At 45.3% G+C, this 22984-nt stretch overlaps 1 protein-coding gene across 1 annotated transcript in view; it reads left to right on the forward strand.

Moving 5' to 3' along the window:
* LOC126161363 (uncharacterized) overlaps nt 1-22984 on the forward strand; it is a 249699-nt gene that overhangs the window by 88834 nt on the left and 137881 nt on the right. The window contains exon 6 of the mRNA XM_049917133.1: nt 14963-15154. Coding sequence (XP_049773090.1) covers nt 14963-15154 — 192 coding nt within the window. The remainder of the gene's footprint in view (nt 1-14962; nt 15155-22984) is intronic.

Genomic DNA, 22984 nt, shown 5'->3' on the forward strand with positions numbered 1-22984 from the left:
GGACTTTGAGCGAGGGCGTATAGTGGGCATGCGGGAGGCCGGGTGGACGTACCGCCGAATTGCTCAACACGTGGGGCGTGAGGTCTCCACAGTACATCGATGTTGTCGCCAGTGGTCGGCGGAAGGTGCACGTGCCCGTCGACCTGGGACCGGACCGCAGCGACGCACGGATGCACGCCAAGACCGTAGGATCCTACGCAGTGCCGTAGGGGACCGCACCGCCACTTCCCAGCAAATTAGGGACACTGTTGCTCCTGGGGTATCGGCGAGGACCATTCTCAACCGTCTCCATGAAGCTGGGCTACGGTCCCGCACACCGTTAGGCTGTCTTCCGCTCACGCCCCAACATCGTGCAGCCCGCCTCCAGTGGTGTCGCGACAGGCGTGAATGGAGGGACGAATGGAGACGTGTCGTCTTCAGCGATGAGAGTCGCTTCTGCCTTGGTGCCAATGATGGTCGTATGCGTGTTTGGCGCCGTGCAGGTGAGCGCCACAATCAGGACTGCATACGACCGAGGCACACAGGGCCAACACCCGGCATCATGGTGTGGGGAGCGATCTCCTACACTGGCCGTACACCACTGGTGATCGTCGAGGGGACACTGAATAGTGCACGGTACATCCAAACCGTCATCGAACCCATCGTTCTACCATTCCTAGACCGGCAAGGGAACTTGCTGTTCCAACAGGACAATGCACGTCCGCATGTATCCCGTGCCACCCAACGTGCTCTAGAAGGTGTAAGTCAACTACCCTGGCCAGCAAGATCTCCGGATCTGTCCCCCATTGAGCATGTTTGGGACTGGATGAAGCGTCGTCTCACGCGGTCTGCACGTCCAGCACGAACGCTGGTCCAACTGAGGCGCCAGGTGGAAGTGGCATTGCAAGCCGTTCCACAGGACTACATCCAGCATCTCTACGATCGTCTCCATGGGAGAATAGCAGCCTGCATTGCTGCGAAAGGTGGATATACACTGTACTAGTGCCGACATTGTGCATGCTCTGTTGCCTGTGTCTATGTGCCTGTGGTTCTGTCAGTGTGATCATGTGATGTATCTGACCCCAGGAATGTGTCAATAAAGTTTCCCCTTCCTGGGACAATGAATTCACGGTGTTCTTATTTCAATTTCCAGGAGTGTAGTTGTAAGTCAATCCACGTGTGGATCGAAGACGAGTTTCATCCGTACCGCGTCTTCATACCGTATTACACCCCGAAGGTAGGCGGTGGCGGTGACTGGAACAGGTATCGTGAGCAGTTGATGTCCGGGACTCGTATTGTTAGCCAATAAACAGATTGTAAAAATGCTTAGGAAGTGTATTTTTGTGTAAACATACTCTTTTATAAATGGAACAATGCCTATTCACATTAACAAACTAAATGTAGGGTAAGTCAGAATGTCGGTTGTGTCTGTAGTGCGAGTTGGTTGCGGGATATCATATTCTGAAACGTTTCACACCAAAACTTGTTTGTACCATTCGACATGCGAAGTTGCTAGGTAAGAAGTTGTTATTTTTGCTTACAGTGTGCTTTTGTGTTCAATAAATGCATTGTGACTTGCTGGTCAGTTAGTGTGTGACAACCCAATCAATAGGCCGTGAGTGGACGATGGTGTTTACCAATGCAGAAAAACCTAAGTTGCTCATGGTGTACGGAAAGTGTAGGAAGAATGCAGTTCGTACTCGTACGGTGTATGCGGCAAGATATCCCAATAGACGTCAATCATCTTAGCAGTTGTGCATCAACCTCTTCAACCAGTTACGTGAAAGTGGTGGTGTAACACCTAGATGATGTAACAGATGGAAACAAGTGACGACAGAAGAGGGGTAAATTAAAGTCTTGCTGCTGCTGCAGTTGATCTGCACGTTAGCTCTCTCGCTATCACAGGAGGATAAGGCATGAGTTGGGCAAGTGTCCTACGCACTCTCCGTCGGCATTGGATCCATCCCTATCCCATCTCTCCCCATCAAGAGCTGCATGAAAACGATGAGAAGCGTCTTAACTTCTGTACATGGGCATTAAGACAGAATATTTCAGATGTATCATATATCTTCTTTAGTGACGAAGCGACATTTACTGATCATGGACACGTAAACCGCCGAAAAATGCACTATTGGTCTGTTGATAACCCTAGTGGGGGATAATGAACCATCAGCTCATAGGCCTATGTTACATAGACATAACACTGAACGCGCACAACTATCGCAGTCTCCTAACAGACCATCTTTTATGGATGGTAGAAGGCATTCCTCTGCAGACTAGAAAGAACCTGTAGTATCAGCATAATGGCTGTCGGGCCCATAGTACGCGATGTACTGCACCGTGTCTTCACGAATTGTCTCCAAATCGATAATCGGTCACAGAGGACCTGTAACTTTGCTGGCCCGTTCCCCGGATTTGACGCTTGTAGACTTTCTTCTGTGGGGAAAGCTGAAAAACCCTGTCTACAAGGACATACCTGCTACGCCCGATGATATGCGATGAGGTGTTACTGCAGCCTGCTCGGACATCTCTACTGAAATGCTAGCATGTGTGCAGCGGTCGTTCGACACCAGACTAGAAGCGTGTATTGCCGCTGCCGGTGGTCATTTTGATCACACCCCTTGATGGTCAGTTTTCTCGTTGCTGTTGAGAATCCACACAACTGGTGTATCTACTTGTGTTGTTCTTTAGTGTGAGTTCCAAGTGTCGGCGTGGAAACTTTTGGAAATACGATACCTCGTAAAGGCTGTCGCTAGAATCCTGGAACAAACGTTCTAATTTACCCTACTTTTAGTTTGTTAATGCCAATGGGCATTGTTGCTATTAAAAAGTGTAAGTTTACACAAAAAAATACACTTTATAAGTATAGTTACATCCTGTCGATTGGCTAACAATACGAGCCCATGACTATGAATCCATTCTGGGAAAACTGCGCGACAATAGCTTGGTTCAAATGGCTCTGAGCACTATGCGACTTAACTTCTGAGGTCATCAGTCGCCTAGAACTTAGAACTAATTAAAGCTAACTAACCTAAGGACATCACACACATCCATGCCCGAGGCAGGATTTGAACCCGCGACCGTAGCGGTCGCTCGACTCCAGACTGTAGCGCCTAGAACCGCACGGCCACTCCGGCCGGAACGACAATAGCACTCTCCATTTCCGCAAAATCTGCGGTTCAAGTTTTAGGTGATTTGCCTTTTAGAAGACTGCTTCCAGCTGAAGATAGTTTGGGATCAGGACCACCTTAAGAGTGCGACAAGTCATCTTGCCGAAATATCGCACCTTGAAGATGACGCAACACGGCTGAACACCCGAGAACATTTCTGAAAAATTAAAACCTATCACTTTCATGCAAAACGACCGTAGTCTGAGTTATCATATCGTCGACGACAGTGTATTCGATATTCATAATTTCCGTAGCTGGTGAAACCACGCGTACCGCCTTCGCTCGACTGTAGCGGAAATGTCTCCGTTTTTCTCGGCGTATTAGCCAGTCATCATTGTAAGACATGCAGTTCGCAATGACGTCGCTTTCTAGTTCAGCTTGTGGTATTGGCCTTCTGTTGTCTCTGCTTGAAGTGGGTCCTTGATTACCTCGACCTACTAGTCGTGTATGTCCAGCTGAAATAATTGAATCTAGAACGATCGCCAGATTTATATCACTCAAAGATTCTTCTGAAAGGTGGTAGGTAGATTCCAGAGTTTTAAAAGGGGTGGAAGCAGTAATACACAGTCTGTTATTTAGGCTGGTCGTCGAAAATAATTTGTGAATACAGGAATGCTGGTAAAAACTGCATACGTTCTTAACAACTTTCAGTGTGCAAGCCATTAAAAACCCACCTTGCTGCTTTCGAATGGAAAGAAGTCGTATTGTGTGCTCATACGTAGTTCAGCATTTTGTGTCTATGTAATAATTACTGGTTAGGAATAATAAATATCTGGTTACTCACGTGTACGTTGGTAGGAACTGTATGAGTACACTTATGGCTAAGGCCATTTAGTTTGAAAATGAACGTGATGCCCTGAAACTGGCCCCACAAATAAAAGACTACTATCGCAACTGCGACGAATATCGAAGCGAAATAAAGACAACAGAATTGCGCTAGGAGTTTTCTGCGAACAGAGAGTTTACCAGTAAACTGCAGCTTGGTTTGCTACAGCGACAATGACCTCAGAGGTTCGCGGACAGGGTCTCTTCACGGGGGCGCTCTGTCTAACACTGCCCATCTAGAAGCTGCCTCTTCTTCAGCCACGAAAACCTTTGGTCTCTCTTCGACGGTTGCCTTCAGATAAACTTCTGCACTGGCTCCTGCCATGCTCCTCCCAATGTTACAGGAGAATTTTTTTGTGTGTGGTGTCTGTTCTTTCAGACGTGTCTGAAAGAACACACACCACATATATATCATTAAGGCGTGGATGGCCAATGATTACCTTAGTGCGGATGCACACCACGCTCAAACCCTTACGGGAGTCGGCGAAATGCCGCGAGTAACGAGAATAATGGGCGAGGGGCGCTACATCTGTAGTGTGTGTAAAAGTCGAGAAATTGTGTCTGATCGGAGTCATGCTAGGGTATTCCGTGCAGCTGCGAACACCGCTGTGTCCAGATGGAGCAGCTGTCAGCGCATCTGCCTGGTAAGTAGGAGACCCGGGTTGGAATCATGGTCTGACACAAATTTTCAACCTTCCCCATTGATTTAAAACAATACCCACTGGCAGATAGTGTCATTAATTCCAAAGAATTCATCTCTGATAACTTTCCGAGATGTGGAGGAGGCCCTACCGGCGGCGATACAGAGCACTGGGTGCACCCGACTGCAAATTGTTGCTCATGTCGGCACCAATAACTCCTGCTGTCTGGGTTCAGAGGTCATCCTCAGTTCGTACAGGCGGTTGGCGGAATTGGTGAAGGCGGAAAGCCTCGCTCGCGGGGTGAAATCAGAGCTAACTATTTGTAGTATCGTTCCCAGAACCGATCGCGGTCCTCTGGTTTGGAGCCGAGTGGAAGGCTTAAACCAGAGGCACAGACGATTCTGCGGAGATCTGGGGTGCAAATTTCTTGACCTCCGCTATCGGGTGGAGAAATGTATGGTCCCACTGAATGGATCAGGCGTGCACTACACGCCGGAAGCGGCTACAAGGGTAGCGGAGTACGTGTGGAGTGCACATGGGGGTTTTTTAGGTTAGAGAATCCCCTCCCTAGGCCCGACAAGACGCCTCCTGAGACGCGGCAAGGTAGGAGTAGGCAAAATGCAACAGGGAATAACAATATTAATGTGCTAATAGTAAACTGCAGGAGCGTCTACAGAAAGGTCCCAGAACTGCTCTCATTAATAAACAGTCACAACGCCCATATAGTACTAGGGACAGAAAGTTGGCTGAAACCAGGCGTAAACAGTAATGAAATCCTAAACTCAGATTGGAATGTATACCGCAGAGACAGGCTGGACAGTGAAGGGGAAGGCGTGTTTATAGCGATAAGAAGTGCAATAGTATCGAAGGAAATTGACGGAGATCCGAAATGTGAAATGATTTGGGTGAAGGAACCTACCTGTGAACACCGAAGAGTCAAGCAGTATATTGCTCCCTCCTACGTATATCTCGCGAAGAGACCATGAGGATAAAATCAGAGAGTTTAGAGCCCACACAGAGGCATACCGAAAATCCTTCTTTCCACGAACAATACGAGACTGGAATAGAAGGGAGAACCGATAGAGGTACTGAAGGTACCCTCAGCCACACACCGTCAGGTGGCTTGCGGAATATGGATGTAGATGTAGATGTAGATGTTTCCTGGTAACGCTGATTTTGCATGAGGTCTTTGACCGACATTATATTTGTTGGTTGGTTGGTTGATATGGGGGAGGGGACCAAACAGCGAGGCAATGGATCCCACAAGATTAGGGAGGGATGGGAAAGGAAGTCGGCCGTGCCCTTGCAAAGGAAGCATCTCGGCATTTGCCTGAAGCGATTGAGGGAAATCACGGTAAACTTAAATCAGGATGGCCGAACGCGGGATTGAGCCATCGTCCTCCCGAATTTAAATCCAGTGTGCTAACCCTTGCGGCAAGTCGCTCATATATCTTGGTCTTCTTCGACGAGTGTGTACTGGTTACCACGACCCTAGCAATTCGCCGATAATGTTACTCGTATGAATAGGAATTTAAAATGACCGTGATTGTGTATTAATAGAAAAAGTATCCGGCTATGTTTCATTATCCAAAAGTTTATACACTCCTGGAAATTGAAATAAGAACACCGTGAATTCATTGTCCCAGGAAGGGGAAACTTTATTGACACATTCCTGGGGTCAGATACATCACATGATCACACTGACAGAACCACAGGCACATAGACACAGGCAACAGAGCATGCACAATGTCGGCACTAGTACAATGTATATCCACCTTTCGCAGCAATGCAGGCTGCTATTCTCCCATGGAGACGATCGTAGAGATGCTGGATGTAGTCCTGTGGAACGGCTTGCCATGCCATTTCCACCTGGCGCCTCAGTTGGACCAGCGTTCGTGCTGGACGTGCAGACCGCGTGAGACGACGCTTCATCCAGTCCCAAACATGCTCAATGGGGGACAGATCCGGAGATCTTGCTGGCCAGGGTAGTTGACTTACACCTTCTAGAGCACGTTGGGTGGCACGGGATACATGCGGATGTGCATTGTCCTGTTGGAACAGCAAGTTCCCTTGCCGGTCTAGGAATGGTAGAACGATGGGTTCGATGACGGTTTGGATGTACCGTGCACTATTCAGTGTCCCCTCGACGATCACCAGTGGTGTACGGCCAGTGTAGGAGATCGCTCCCCACACCATGATGCCGGGTGTTGGCCCTGTGTGCCTCGGTCGTATGCAGTCCTGATTGTGGCGCTCACCTGCACGGCGCCAAACACGCATACGACCATCATTGGCGCCAAGGCAGAAGCGACTCTCATCGCTGAAGACGACACGTCTCCATTCGTCCTTCCATTCACGCCTGTCGCGACACCACTGGAGGCGGGCTGCACGATGTTGGGGCGTGAGCGGAAGACGGCCTAACGGTGTGCGGGACCGTAGCTCAGCTTCATGGAGACGGTTGCGAATGGTCCTCGCCGATACCCCAGGAGCAACAGTGTCCCTAATTTGCTGGGAAGTGGCGGTGCGGTCCCCTATGGCACTGCGTAGGATCCTACGGTCTTGGCGTGCATCCGTGCGTCGCTGCGGTCCGGTCGCAGGTCGACGGGCACGTGCACCTTCCGCCGACCACTGGCGACAACATCGATGTACTGTGGAGACCTCACGCCCCACGTGTTGAGCAATTCGGCGGTACGTCCACCCGGCCTCCCGCATGCCCACTATACACCCTCGCTCAAAGTCCGTCAACTGCACATATGGTTCACGTCCACGCTGTCGCGGCATGCTACCAGTGTTAAAGACTGCGATGGAGCTCCGTATGCCACGGCAAACTGGCTGACACTGACGGCGGCGGTGCACAAATGCTGCGCAGCTAGCGCCATTCGACGGCCAACACCGCGGTTCCTGGTGTGTCCGCTGTGCCGTGCGTGTGATCATTGCTTGTACAGCCCTCTCGCAGTGTCCGGAGCAAGTATGGTGGGTCTGACACACCGGTGTCAATGTGTTCTTTTTTCCATTTCCAGGAGTGTATTTTGATAGGGAGCAGTAACTGAACTAGTGGAATTCAAACTAAGGTTACTGTAGTTTTAAAGTAAACTGTAATTATGTAAACGAATTAAACGTTCGCTATCCTAATTAGCCAAAATAATACCAAGTGATAGCACTGTTCAACAAGAAAATTAACTACTGTATATGACTGTACTTGGCACTAAATTCTGTGTTGCAAGTAGGACCTGAAATAGCAGCACGATCTAGCAAGAGTCAGAACAGCAGTGTGCCAAGAACATTTTATGCAACCAATTACTGATGGAATAATACAAGTAATTTGAACATAAGCAGCTTTTACCCTTTAAATATCAAGAAACACTGACAGTAATGATCTTAAAATTTCTGTTCCGATTGTTATTAATAATGTGTGTATTCAAAGGGAGCACATACTTCTTTGCATTAAACAAAGGTTAAGCGAAACATGTTGTCTCTGAATCTTTTATAACCTGAAACATTACCGCCAGTTAACCTTTAAATAACAGAAAAGCTATTCAGCACTTCACAAGTACTTTAACTGGAATAATAACTGTCATACTGGTTCAGCGTTAGCATGGGGACTCAGAAACTGTTCTGTCAGTTGACTGAGACATTTCTCGCAAGACACAATACGAAAACACTTTTAAACAGAAATACATGAATAATAACACTTAAACAAACCTGTGACTCAGGTGCTTATTAAGTTTGCCCTTAAACTGCAGTAGTCAATAACCACTTATTATCATCACTGTTCTATTCACTTACTTTTAATACTGGATACAAATCTAAATAAGAATAACTTTTAAGTAAAGTAAGTAGTTATTTTCTTTGCATCTGCACTTTTGCAAACCTTAGACTGCTCACTTATGGAGATTTACGTCGAGTATTTCAGAAATAAAAGTAACTGAACACTTAAGAAATTTACTGCTGCACGAAAGATAATCAGCACTATTAAAGCAATAAATACTTTACAGTGCAATAAAATAAGGCGCTCGGATATATTGCATCACCAAGAAAAATATCCTGTCTAGGTAACGTGACTGAGGAGTGATTCAAGGTTCTCCACACAAAGTTGAACTAAAACCGATTATTATTTGCATATAAATCAATAACTCGTCCACGCAAGCAATTATAATACTAAACCCTTACTTAAGCTGCAGGTAGTAGCGTTGGCGATCTTCTGTAGCTAAAATAAAGGTGGCAAACGTATTCCTGTCTCTTAATGTATAAAGGTTCTGAAAATTATCTTCTTGGCGCTGTATTTTTGTAATTTAGAGCCAACCGATCAGTGTCATGAATAACTAACCAGTACTCTTCCGCATCCGAGGCATTACCACTCAGTCTTGCTGTTTTTTTGCCTCCTTCAATATGCGGGATGTGAACAGTTTGCATGTTAGCCATAGACTGACCGTACCACGAAGGCACCTTGCGGTTCTACCGCCAAATACGCCTTTTCTATTTCCGCCATGCGGGTTTCGTAGTGGAGGTACTTCCCTCCAGGTTTTACATAAGTACAAATCTACATTCCCTACACGTGAACCAGTTCTACAAATACTATTTCAACATTTAAGTATTTTTACCGAACGTAGTTCTTAAAATTGCCAACGGCCTTGCCGCAGTGGTAACACCGGTTCCCGCCAGACTACCGGAGTTAAGCGCCGTCAGGCTGGGCTAGCACTTGGATGGGTGACCATACGGTCTGTCGAGCGCTGTTGGCAAGCGGGGTGCAGTCAGCCCTTGTGAGGCAAACTGAGGAGCTACTTGATTGAGAAGTAGCGGCTCCGGTCACGGAAACTGACACACGGCCGGGGGAGCGGTGTGCTGACCACATGCCCCTCCGTATCCGCATCCAGTAGCGATGCCTACAACTGAGGATGACACGGCCCCCAGTCAGTACCTTTGGGCCTTCATGGCCTATCGCGGTGGATTTTGGTTAGTTTATTTCTTAAAATTAGGTGCATACTATAATTACAGTGTTATAAATTGGCGAGAAATGTGATCAAACGTTTACACAGAAGTTGAACCAAAGAACGTGCTGACACAGACGACACTGTAAGCAGTGTGGTAGGCATAGTCGACATGAATATAAGTGGAACACAATGTATTTCACAATTCATGTTACACACTTCTAGAAGTTGTAGACATGGCTTAGTGGGAAACCATGTCCGGAAACGGAAAATAAGAGCCCCTCAGTCACGCTCTAGATGTTTCTTACACAGTTCGCCATTTCTGATAGGCTACCCACAGTGATGAATTGTGTGACGACGCAGTGTCACGTGAAGTCCTTGCTTTCAAGCTTCCTGGTAGTGTGTCAGGCGTAAGTTGACAATACGATGACTTATACTGCAGTAATAGGATGCCCGAGTACACGTTCGCAGAGTACACCGGTATGCTGTTAATTTACTATTGAGTCACACGATTTGCAAAGTACTCTTGGTACAGACGTTGAGCTTCTCCTGCATCTCATTCCATATCTTCCAGAGTAGAACGACGGCTACGGGAAAGTGGGAAATTCGCAAGCGATAGAGGAAGGCAGTGCACTGTGGTACTGGGAGAGGGAGTGCTTCATCAAGTGGAAGAGAACTCACCGATTCGAGCCATTGCACGTGACTTGCTCGTGTCTCACTTGTCTGTCTGATGTGTTCTGCAACATGCCATGCTCCCTCAGGACTTTGTGCCACGTGTCAATTTCTGTGCTTTATTTTTAAACCGTTATGTGGATTTCCCTCAGTTTCCAAGGCGAACTGTGTTCAACAACGAAGCGCATTTCTACAGGGAAGGTGTTTTGAACTCTCGAATTAGCCACATTTTGCATCAAGAAAACCCGAAAGCCACGTGAACACGAAGATCTCAGCACACCTTTGGCATTAATGGCTGGACAGATATCTGCAATGGTTGTGTGATTGAGTTCTACATCCTTCCCCACCTAAAGGATGCTAGGTACTTGATATTCCAAGTGCTGGCGGAGTTTTTCGAAGATGTGCCATCGGACATTCGGCACGAATTGTGGTTCCTGCATGATGGCGCAGTAGCACATTTTGCAGTTCTCATCCGAAAGTATCTGAACGTAGTCTACGGGGACAGGTGGCTCGGCCGAGGTGGACCACATGCTTGGCCACCACAATCCCCAGATTTAACCCCTTTGGAGTTTTTCTTGTGAGGCCACATAAAGAGTCTTGTTTATGATACATCTGTTCAGGTGTTACATGGTTCACCCACGGTCCCTGCTGTCGAGACATCTTCGCGGGTACCGGCGCTGTTGGGCCACCCTCTCCCCAAGGGGAGTGGAGGGTTATGCGGCGTTCGTGTCGCACGAGGCGGAGGGTCAATGTGGAGGCTGGCCGTGTGGCATCGCCCGCTCTGCCTGTGAGTCGACATGTGGCGCCTCCTTCAGCAAGGTTCGAGCAGGCGCACGGGAGGAGGGGGGGTGGGGGTTATTAGTGATTGGGAGCTCCAATGTTAGGCGGCTGATGGAGCCCATTAGGGAAATAGCCGAAAGGTCGGGACACCAGTGACTCCTGCCGTCTGGGTTCAGAGGTCATGCTCAGTTCATACAGGCGGTTAGCGGAGTTGGTGAAGACGGAAAGCCTCGCTCGTGGGGTGGAATCTGAGCTAACTATTTGTAGTATCGTTCCCAGAACCGATCGTGGTCCTCTGGTTTGGAGCCGAGTGGAAGGCTTAAACCAGAGGCTCAGACGATTCTGCGGAGATCTAGGGTGCAAATTTCTCGACCTCCGCTATCGGGTGGAGAAATGTAGGGTCCACCTGAATAGGTCAGGCGTGCACTACACAGGAAGCGACTACAAGGGAAGTGGAGTAGGTGTGGAGTGCACATGTGGGTTTTTTAGGTTAGAGAATTCCCTCCCTAGGCCCGACAAGAAGCCTCCCGAGACGCGAGAAGGTAGTAGTAGGCAAAACGCAACAGGGAATAACAATATCAATGTGGTAATAGTAAACTGCAGGAGCGTCTATAGAAAGGTCCCAGAACTGCTCTCATTAATATACAGTCACAATGCCCACATAGTACTAGGGGCGGAAAGTTGGCTGAAACCAGATGTAAACAGTAATGAAATTAGACTGGAATGTGTACCGCAGAGACAGGCTGGACCGTGAAGGGGGAGGCGTGTTTATAGCGATAAAATGTGCAATAGGATCGAAGGAAATTGACGGAGATCCGAAATGTGAAATAATTTGGGTGAAGGTCACGGTTAAAGCAAGCTCAAACATGGTAATTTGATGTCTCTATAGGTCCCCTGGTTCAGCAGCTGTTGTGGCAGAGCACCTGAAGGAAAAATTGGAAAATATTTCGAGTAGATTTGTCGACCATGTTATAGGTCTCGGTGGAGATTTTAATTTACCAGATATAGACTGGGAGACTCAAACGTTTATAACGGGTGGCAGGGACAAAGAATCCAGTAAATTTTTTTGAGTGCATTATCTGAAAACTACCTTGAGCAGTTAAACAGAGAACCGACTCGTGGCGATATCATATTAGACCTTCTGGTGACAAACAGACCCGAACTATTTGGAACAGTTAACGCAGAACACGGAATCAGCGATCATAAAGCGGTTACTGAATCGATGATTCCAGCCGTAAATATAAATATTAAAAAAGGCAGGAAGATTTTTCTGTTTGTCAAAAGTGACAAAAAGCAGATTTCAGAGTACTTGACGGCTCAACACAAAAGTTTTATCTCAAGTACAGACAGTGTTGAAGATCAGTGGACAAAGTTCAAAACCATCATACAATATGCGTTAGATGAGTATGTGCCAAGCAAGATCGTAAGAGATGGAAAAGAGCCACCGCGGTACAACAACCAAGTTAGAAAACTGATACAGAAGCAAATGGAACTTCACAGCACACATAAACATAGCCACAGCCTTGCAGACAAACAAAAACTGCACGAAGCGAAATGTAGAGTGAGGAGAGCTATGCGAGAGGTGTTCAACGAATTCGAAAGTAAAGTTCTATGTACTGACTTGGCAGAAAATCCTAAGAAATTTTAGTCTTATGTCAAATCGGTAGGTGGATCAAAACAAAATGTCCAGACACTCTGTGACCAAAATGGTACTGAAACAGAGGATGACAGACTAAAGGCCGAAATACTAAATGTCTTTTTCCAAAGCTGTTTCACAGAGGAAGACTGCACTGTAGTTCCTTCTCTAGATTTCTGCACAGATGACAAAATGGTGGATATCGGAATAGATGACAGATGGATAGAAAAACAATTAAAATCGCTCAAAAGAGGAAAGGCCGCTGGACCTGATGGGATACCAGTTCGATTTTACACAGAGTACGCGAAGGAACTTGCCCCCCTTCTTGCAGCGGTGTCCCGTAGGTCTCTAGAAGAGCGTAGCGTTCCAAAAGATTGGAAAAAGGCACACGTCATCCCCGTTTTCAAGAAGGGACGTCGAACAGATGTGCAGAACTATAGACCTATATCTCTAACGTCGATCAGTTTTAGAGTTTTGGAACACGTATTATGTTCGAGTATAATGACTTTTCTGGAGACTAGAAATCTACTCTGTAGGAATCAGCATGGGTTTCGAAAAAGACTATCGTGTGAAACCCAGCTCGCGCTATTCGTCTACGAAACTCAGAGGGCCATAGACACGGGTTCCCAGGTAGATGCCGTGTTTCTCGACTTCTGCAAGGCGTTTGATACAGTTCCCCAAAGCCGTTTAGTGAACAAAGTAAGAGCATATGGGCTATCAGACCAATTGTGTGATTGGATTGAAGAGTTCCTAGATAACAGAACGCAGCATGTCATTCTCAATGGAGAGAAGTCCTCCGAAGTAGAGTGATTTCAGGTGTGCCGTTGAGGAGTGTCATGGGATCGTTGCTGTTCACAATATACATAAATGACCTTGTGGATAACATCGGAAGTTCACTGAGGCTTTATGCGGATGATGCTGTAGTATATCGAGAGGTTGTAACAATGGAAATTGTACTGAAATACATGACGGTCTGCAACGAATTGACGCATGGTGCAGGAAATGGCAATTGAATATCAAAGTAGACAAGTGTAATGTGCTGCGAATACATAGAAAGGTCCTTTATCATTTAGCAACAGTATAGCATGTCAGCAGCTGGAAGCAGTTAACTCCATAAATTATCTGGGAGTAGGCATGATGATTTAAAATGGAATGATCATATAAAATTAATCGTCGGTAAAGCTGATGCCAGACTTAGATTCATTGGAAGAATCCTAAGGAAATACAGTCCGAAAACAAAGGAAGTAGGTTACAGTACACTTGTTCGCCCACTGCTTGAATATTGCTCACTGATGTGGGATCCGTACCAGACAGGGTTGATAGAAGAGATAGAGAAGATACAACGGAGAGCAGCGCGCTTCGTTACAGGATCATTTAGTAATCGCGAAAGCGTTACGGAGATAAACTGCAGTGGAAGACTCTGCAAGAGAGACGCTCATTAGCTCGGTACGGGTTTCTGTTGAAGTTTCGAGAACATACGTTCATCGAGGAGTCAAGCAGTATATTGCTCCCTCCTATGTATATCTCGCGAAGAGACCATGAGGATAAAATCAGAGAGATTAGAGTCCACACAGAGGCACAACGACAATCTTTCTTTCCACGAACAATACGAGACTGGAATAGAAGGGAGAACCGATAGAGGTACTCAAAGTACCCTCCGCCACACACCGTCATGTGGCTTGCGGAGAATGGATGTAGATGTAGATGTAGATGTAGTCGGAGGAAGATTTGGTTGCACGGATCAAGGCTGCAGTAATAGTAATTAATCATACACGATGCATGTTAGACAGTTTATTCGAACTTACTGCGAAGATACACTGTGTGCACCGAACTTGGTGATCGCTATATCGAACAGCTGTTGTAAAATCACAGTAAATAGGAGTGAAATGTGTGAATCTTGTTTTCCATGTAACCGGACACGAACTCTTTCCAGACATGGGTTCCTAAGTAAAACTTGATCTGCTAAGTCGTCGCTACAACCGCGAAGGTGTAACGTGGATTGTGAAACACCCTGTGTATGAACTTAGTGGCGTGCTCTCACTTCCTGCCCTGAGAGGGAGACGAGGTTCAGAATTCCACCTACATGCTACCAAGAGCTATGTGTCGCCAATGTGGGCCATCCTGTTCCTATGTTACCTAATTCTCTCATGACCATGACTGATGTTAGGCTGTTTCTATAAATACATAATTGCCTCATTAGCATACGTCCGGCAATGTGCTGTCGGGTGAAAATATTCGTAGCACTGCACACTTTGTGACATTATTGTTATTTGATGCATTGATATTGCACGGGCACCATGAGGATGTAACCAGCCGTCGTTTTTTTTATTGCAGGACAGCCAGACGACAAGGACTGAAGCCACCAACACGATTCGTGATAGAGTTGAGGAGGCGCTGGAACAACTAGAGCCAAAAACTATCGAGGACGGCGCACTGAAGAACAAGAACAGAACCCTAGACCCCGACCAGATGCTCACGAACCTGGACACCATTATAAACTTCTCGCCCAATCTGACACAAAATAATGTAGGTTACATTTTGTTTCTAATTCTCTTTAGGACGTATGAGGGGAACCTTCCGGTCCAAGATTGGAGCTGGAAAATTCTCTCTGCCCTAAGTATCTTCCAACCGCTAAATAAGTTATTACACTATAAAGTACACAGGATGTGACAAAAGACAACAAATTTAATAAATTGTACAGGATATCATGAAGAAGTAACTACGGAATGAAGCAACGATCAGAGGCACCATCCAAAAACGTAGCAGAGTGTCGAAACTGTAGGGGCCAACAACAACTGTTATATCACCAGTTCGGCAGCAAACTTGAGTTCGTACACTGACGTACCGTAAGCGGTTCTGTCCGCAGTAGACCTGACAGCATTCAGGACGTGGTGCAATGTGAAACGTGCACAGAACTATTAGCGCAACATTGCAGAAACCGCTAACAGGGAACGTCTATCGGCTCAAACAGGAATTTTTATTTAAACATTTGTGCACAGACCCACCTCATATTCCTAACAATGCCTGCGATGGCGCGTGATTGTGTTGCTCTTGGTTTGTATACAACGGCGATTACAGTCTTGGAGGAGGAGGAGGAGGAGGAGGAGGAGAAGTAGTAGGGTGGGAGGGGATTAAGACTCCAATCAATCAGTTACCTCCAGCAAGTAGCTAACATGTTTAGCATACGTATGTCAGTATTGTCATATATACACAGCAAAAATGAACGAAACCATTGATGTTTGGAACGTTGTGTGTGTTATCCAACAGAAGACGGTTCGTTGGTGACACTTTCACAATGTTTTTGGAGGAAATGATTTTCCAGAAACATGAATATTCAGTTGACTGCTCAACTAGAGTTACATTAGACAGAGTATTGGGTGCAGAAAAGGACTTTATAGACGATAACCTGATTAATAGCGTTCAAGATTATAGTGCTAGTGGCAGTGGTGGAAACATCCATTTAGAGGAAACAAGGTAATCAAAGAACTGGAGATAAAACGACGCATTCTATTCCAATCTAACATGGCAAGCAATGAAGAAAAACGTGTCCGTTACAAAAATGTGCCCATTACTGCCACCTGAAATGCCGGGCAATGCAAAAAGCAAGAAAAACTGAGCACACAAAGTTTAAATATTCCGCGGCTTTCACACAATGTCTCAAGTAAGAATACAGAGAGTACCGTAAACACGTCACTGCTTTCTCGACAGCTAGAAATTTGTAGGAAGAACAAGATATTCACCACCCCTGGAACACACAAGAGCAGTGTTTCTGCGAGCGTGTCGTGATTTCGACAATTCCTTGGTATGTTTCTGGAGGTATCCGGCGCTAGATGCCTACAAACAGCACTTTAATACGGGCCGATGGTTTGAGGGAACGGATCTGGCACACGACAGCGTGCCACATGGATTCCGTCACTCAGGTCAGGCGAATTTGGTGACCAAGAAATCAACCTGAGTTCACTACCTTGCTCCTCAATGACCGTAGTAGGATTCTTGCCCTGTGACATATTTTTATGACTGGATAACTCCATCACCTCCGGGGAAGACATCAAGTATGAACGGATGCAGATAGTCCTCATTCGTGTTCACCGACCGGGAGAGCGGTGTGCTGACCCCACGCCCCTCCTATCCGAATCCTCCACTAAGGATGACACGGCGGCCGGATGGTCCCGTTAGACCACTCGTGGCCTGAAGACGGAGTGTACTCCACAGCCGTCATGGTGTCTTTCATTACTACCACAGATCCCATGGCAGCTCTCCCGCATTGCGTTGCATAATATACTCTGGTCATCATAAGAATAAACCTGATGTAAAGAATCACAAACGCGATGATTGGTCAGAAGCCGGAGCACACTTACACTGGTGTTATTACGCTCTTGGAAGTAGGTCCTACTTATGTATTAGATATATTATTACTAAATTACATTAAATCAAACTTTAAAATATTCCAATGTATTAACAGCCATGAACGTTTTTCTTAATCGCGCTTCAGCTATGTAGTTTTTATTTCAAAAATCGCGTACAGTCACAGTCTCTGTTGTGTTGTGCTCCGATTGTCGCGCTGTTAATACGCAGTATGAAAATGGCTGAAGCTTCTTCCTGTTCCGTAGTGAAACACGCTTGTGGAACGCGGTTAAAAAGTGCCGAGAAATAGGTTGTCTTAATGTTTTTCATAAATTTACAGAAAAACATCAACTTTTAGGTTTATCGCAGGACTGTATTTGATACAATTGAGACACGAATGCACATTGGATGTACAGCGAAATCGGTAGTGTCGTAAACTGATAACCTAGTGCCGTTCCGGGATCTCTGGTTCAAGTCTCGCCTTACTTACCTTTCTTTTTCGTTCAGTTTGAAATATCAACATCTCGTAGTTGTAAAATTCATCTTCATTTTTTATGAATAGTTCATATCTTCTTGTTTGCAATTACATATTGCACGCAAAACTCCTGTTTCCATTTCAAATATTAATTATCGATATTTTATGAGAGGTTGTTAATAAATTTAATTTTTAATTTTTAGGGCAAAAATGAAAACCCAAATACTCTGTATTTGGACTATATCCATTGTTCTATACCACAGATGTAGTCTCATACGAACGAGAATTATAAATGTCGTATAAATATGAGAAACAATCACTTTCACAGCATCGAGCACACCATACAAATCCTGCATGTTTACATTTGCCACTGTACGATTACAAAATGAACCCAACAGAAATGATGTGGAGCGAAGTTAACGTATTTGGCCCGAGAAATAGTAAGACTGTTAAACTGCCGACGTACTGGAATAACACATGGAACTTTTTCACATGCCGCTGCCGAACGCTGGCGGGATATAGAACGGCACGTCATGAAGGAAGAGGAGAAATTGCGGTGCCTGGCTGGTTTCGTGGATTCTGTTGTTGATCGACTCGTTACCAACGTAGCGGATGACCGTTTCAGAACTGAAATGTTTTTCTCGGATTCCGATAAGGAAGGAGCTAAGAGATTACTAGATTACTGACTGTACTTAATATCTCCAGGGGCTTGAGTATTCAACAATACGGGGAAATCCCAGCAGAACGCTTTTTCATCACACACAGCTCGCTCAAAAAAATTACCCTTTGTTTAAGTCAGGAATTTTCATCACTCTTGTTTGCAATTAGAATACTATGTTCGGTGAGAACGAGAGCATTTTATGCTTTCCGTCTGGTCACATAAGAAGCGTGCGGTAGTACTGGAGTTTTGCCGAATATTATTTCATTCTCCTTAAAAATTAAATGACATTCGAATCTATATCGCCTCTTTGCCCGTCTCTTTTTACGTCTTAACTGCAACTGCTCACATCATTGCAGGTTATATGGACCAGCTGGCTGGCCAGTGTTGTCCAAGTTTAACGTGTCGCTAAAGCTGTTGTCCCGCATCATCCCTCAGTTTATTTAAATGTAACACAGCATAAAACGTATACTTACGATTGTACTTTATTGCACTGAACTGAACTTGACTTCCGCTCCACACGAATCGAAATCCACTGAGACTGAATCAAACGCGGAAGAATACGTGGTGTAATGTTTATGCCAGGTCTATTCTTATGATGAACAGAGTATACTCCCAAAGGCCCACGTCTGTGGCGTAGTGCATGTTTCTGGTTACCATGTTAGAGTGTGACACTTGTAAGCACACCTTTCAGCTCTGAAGCGGGACTCGTCGGATAACGCTGCATTTTGTCACACTGCGATCCAGCGACATGCGCACTGCAGCTTGAGGTGTTTGTGGTGTCTGGCGAAACGAAGTCTATACAGAGCCAGATCCCAGCCCGCAGCAACGTCCACGTCCGCTGCAATGCTTCACTGTCGATCCAACGTTTGGTATAAGCTGTACGGTACGTTAACACGACGCGGACTTAGGAGAATCTCTCTTTAAGCTTTTACAAGCGACACTACACGACACTGTTAATATTCGACATTACGATTCTTTTAAAATTGTCTTTTGTCATTTTTAGGAATAGGCCGAATAATTTGTTTACAGTGAACTTTGGAAGAAACAGTATTATGAAAAACGGAAATTTCACGTAAAGTTTTTATTTGGATGAATTTTTGCGATTTTTATGAAAACCTGAATCAACCATAATCCCTCGAAATGTGTCGTTCAACTTCTGGAAATCAATCACGTTCAGAAAAAAAAAAACTGTTTACAGTCTGGCTACAGAATTTCTTCGTGGCCGTGCTTACGAGAACGATGACTCTCGTGAAGGATGGAAAGAAAATTCGAGTTCAACGTCCCGTATACAGAATAATCATTAGAGATGGGCTTTCATGAAGGTCGACCAAAATCTGTTGCACACAAAAAATAAATGAAAAGTTCCGTGCATTATGTGTTCCCTCCTCCGCCATATGAGGGTACGCGACGCACCCAGGAGCGTTGTCCAACACGACCGTTTTGGAGGTCCAGGTGTTCATGGTGTGGGGAGGCGTAATGTAAAATAATTTTTCTTTTCATTTTGGTCGTCAATCTTCTGAATAGTTTGATGTGGCCCGCCACGAATTCCTCTCTGGTGCCAACCTTTTCCATCTCAGAGTAGCACTTGCAGCCCATGTCCTCAATTATTTGCTGGATGTATCCCAGCCCATGTTTTCCTCTGCGGTTTTTACCCTCTATAGCTCCTTCGATTACGATGGAGGCTATTCCCTGTTGATTTAACAGTTTTTCTATCATCCTGTTCATTCCACTTGTCAGTGTTTTCCATATATTTCTTTCATCGCCGATTCAGCGAGAACCTCCTCATACCTCACCTTCTCAGTTCCCCTAAGTTTCAACATTCGTCTGTAGCACCACATAACAAATGCTTCGATTCTCTTCTGTCCCGGTTTTCCCATAGTCCAAATCTCACTGCCATGCAATGCTGTGCTCCAAATGCATATTCTCAAAAATTTCTTCCTCAAATTAACACCTGTGCTTGATACTAGTAAACTTGGCCATGAATGCCCTTTTTACCAGTGCTGTCATGCTTTTGGTGACCTACCTGCTTCGCACATAATGTGCTATTTTGCTGCCTAGGTATCAGAATTCCTTAACTTCATCTTCTTCGTGTTTTCCAATTCTGATGTTAAGTCTCTCGCTGTTCTCATTTCTGCTACTTCTCATTACTTTCGATTTTCTTCGGTTTACTCTCAGTCTGTATTCTGTACTCATTAGACTGTTCATTCCATTTAGCAGGTCCTGTAATTCTTTTTCATTTTCACTGAGGATAGCAATGTCATCAGCGAATGGCATCACCGATATCCTTTCACTTTGAATTTCAGTCCCACTTTTTAACCTTTCTTTTATTTCCGTCATTGCTTCTTCGATGTATAGATTGAACAGCACGTGCGAAAGGAAGACAAATCCCTGTCTTACACCCTTTTTTAACTCGCGCACTCCGTTCTTAGTCTCATTGTTCTCTCTTGGTTCCTGTACATATTGTGTATTACCCATCTTGACCTATAGGTTACCCCGATTTTTCTCAGGATTCCGAACATCTTGCACCATTTTACAACCTCGGGAATTTTTTCCAGGTCGACAAATTCTATGAAAGTTTCTATATTTTTCTTCAGTCTTGCTTCTACTATCAACCGCAACGTCAGAGTGCCTTTTTGATGCCTTTCCTTTCCTTAAAACTAGATTGCTCGTCATCTAACACATTCTCAATTTTCTTTTCCATTCTTCTGAATATTACTATTGTCAGCAACTTGGATCCTTGAGCTGTTAAGCTGATTGTGCAATAGTTTACCACATGTCGGCTCTTGCAATATTGGTCACAGTGTGGATGATCTTTTTCCGAAAGTCTGACGGTGTATCGCTAGTCTCATACATCCTACACACCAACGAGAGCAATCCACTTCTCCCAACGATTTCAGAAATTCCGGTGGAATATTATCTATTCCTTCTGCCTTATTGCATTTTAAGTAATGCAAAGCTCTTCTAAATTCTAATACTAGATCCCATCTTTCTTCCCTATCGACTCATGTTTCTTCTTTTATCACGTCATCGGGTAGTCTTTTCCCTCATAGAGGCCCTCAATGTAATCTTGCCACCTATCCGCTCTTTCTTCTGCATTTAATAGTGAAATTCCCATTGCACTCTTAACGTTAACCATGACTGTCAAGCGGTGTCGTTCACAGGTTGCAGATCACGTACACCCCTTTATGACGATAATGTTTCCCGACGACAGTGGCATTTTTCAACACGATAATGCACCACGTCACAAGACCAGGGGTGTGATGAGGTGGTTCGAGGAATACAGTAGCGAGTTCCAGTTGATGGCTGGCCCCCAAAATCGCCTGATCTGAAACCAATCGAAGACACCTGAGATGTGATTGAACGTGATCATAATGTTCTGGCTCATCAGTGTATACCTGAATTATTGGTATCAGTTTTGGTATGCTGTCGATTCTAATGAGAACAACTCTTCATCGAACTGTTCACAGTAGCTCTTCTACCAGCTTCATACTTCTGACATTCCACGCCCCGACTCGTAGAACGTTACCCTTTCGTTGATTATTCAATCTTTTCTTCATGGTCAACTCCCCCTTGGCAATTCCCGGAGATCAAAATGGGGGACTAGTCCGGAATCTTTTGCCAATGGAGAAATCATCATGACACTTTTTTCATGTACAGACCTCTTATCCTGTGGATAAGCGTTCAGTGTCTTTAATGTACAAACATTTCACTCGGGACTCTACGACGCAGTGCGGTACAGTGCAGATAAACCGAATCCACTCAATTATGTGCGCTAATTCCGAAAAGGCAAAGGAGAAGCAGAGTAAACAAATTGCAAATGCGTTTACCCGCGTCTGAGCTCTCTAGGTCGATCATGAAGAAAGCGTTGGGCGTTTACCGGTAGCATCTTCTGCAGGTTCTGATATTTGTGCAACCCCTATAACTGGATTAGCAAGCGCAGTGAGGCATTCGTGAATCAGCTGCGTCGACGTGTTTAGGAGCAGCTCATTGAATACTATTTTCAATGGTTTGACCGGATACGGTTCGTCGCTGTTGAACAGCACTTGCTCTTGTTTGAGGAGTGGGCATAGTGCACGAAATTCGGCTGTTTCGGAAATGTAGAAGATGATATAATATTTCCGTAATTGCGATCTCCGTGATCCAGTCATCGTAGGTTTAATGACTTGGAGGATTTTAATGTATTCTTTTGCTGGAGTAGGTGGGTTTGGACTTTTGTGTCACAAGATGCGTCCTGAGCCAATGCAACAAACTATTTGTCGTAGAACGTTCAATATATTCTCCATGGGCATTGATACATGCATCAACCCGACGTCGTAGTGAATCTCGGATGCGGTGATAAATCTCTGGGTATTGCGCATGGTTTCGCAGTCTTCCATAATACGGGCACGAAGACTAAGCATCTTCTACTCTGGTCCCATACAGTCTAGCTTTCAAATGCCCCTAAAAATAGAAGTCCGGTGGGTTTAGATATGGAGAGCGTGGAGGACAGGCAACTGGTCCATCTCTACCTATTCATCCATCGCCGAATCTGTTATTTAGAAGCCGACGGACACTAACACCAAAATGAGGAGGTTCTCCATCGTGCATGAAGTACATATTTGTCGCACAGCTAGGGGTACATCTGCCAACAGATCAGGTACAACATTCTCTATGAAATTATGATAACTTTGTCTGTTGAACCTGGATGGAAGAAAGTGAAGCGCTGCCATTCACCAACAATGCCGGCCCAAACACTAGAAAATCTTTGTTGATGACTTGCTTCAACAGCTGCGTGAGGATTGACGTGTGCCCATACATGCCGATTATGAAAATTTACCATCTGATCACGTTGAAACGGCGCCTCATTTGTCAGCACCGTTGCACTAAAATTTTAGTT

This window comes from Schistocerca cancellata, chromosome 2, assembly GCF_023864275.1.
Source record: "Schistocerca cancellata isolate TAMUIC-IGC-003103 chromosome 2, iqSchCanc2.1, whole genome shotgun sequence".
Taxonomy (NCBI): Eukaryota; Metazoa; Arthropoda; class Insecta; order Orthoptera; family Acrididae; genus Schistocerca; species Schistocerca cancellata.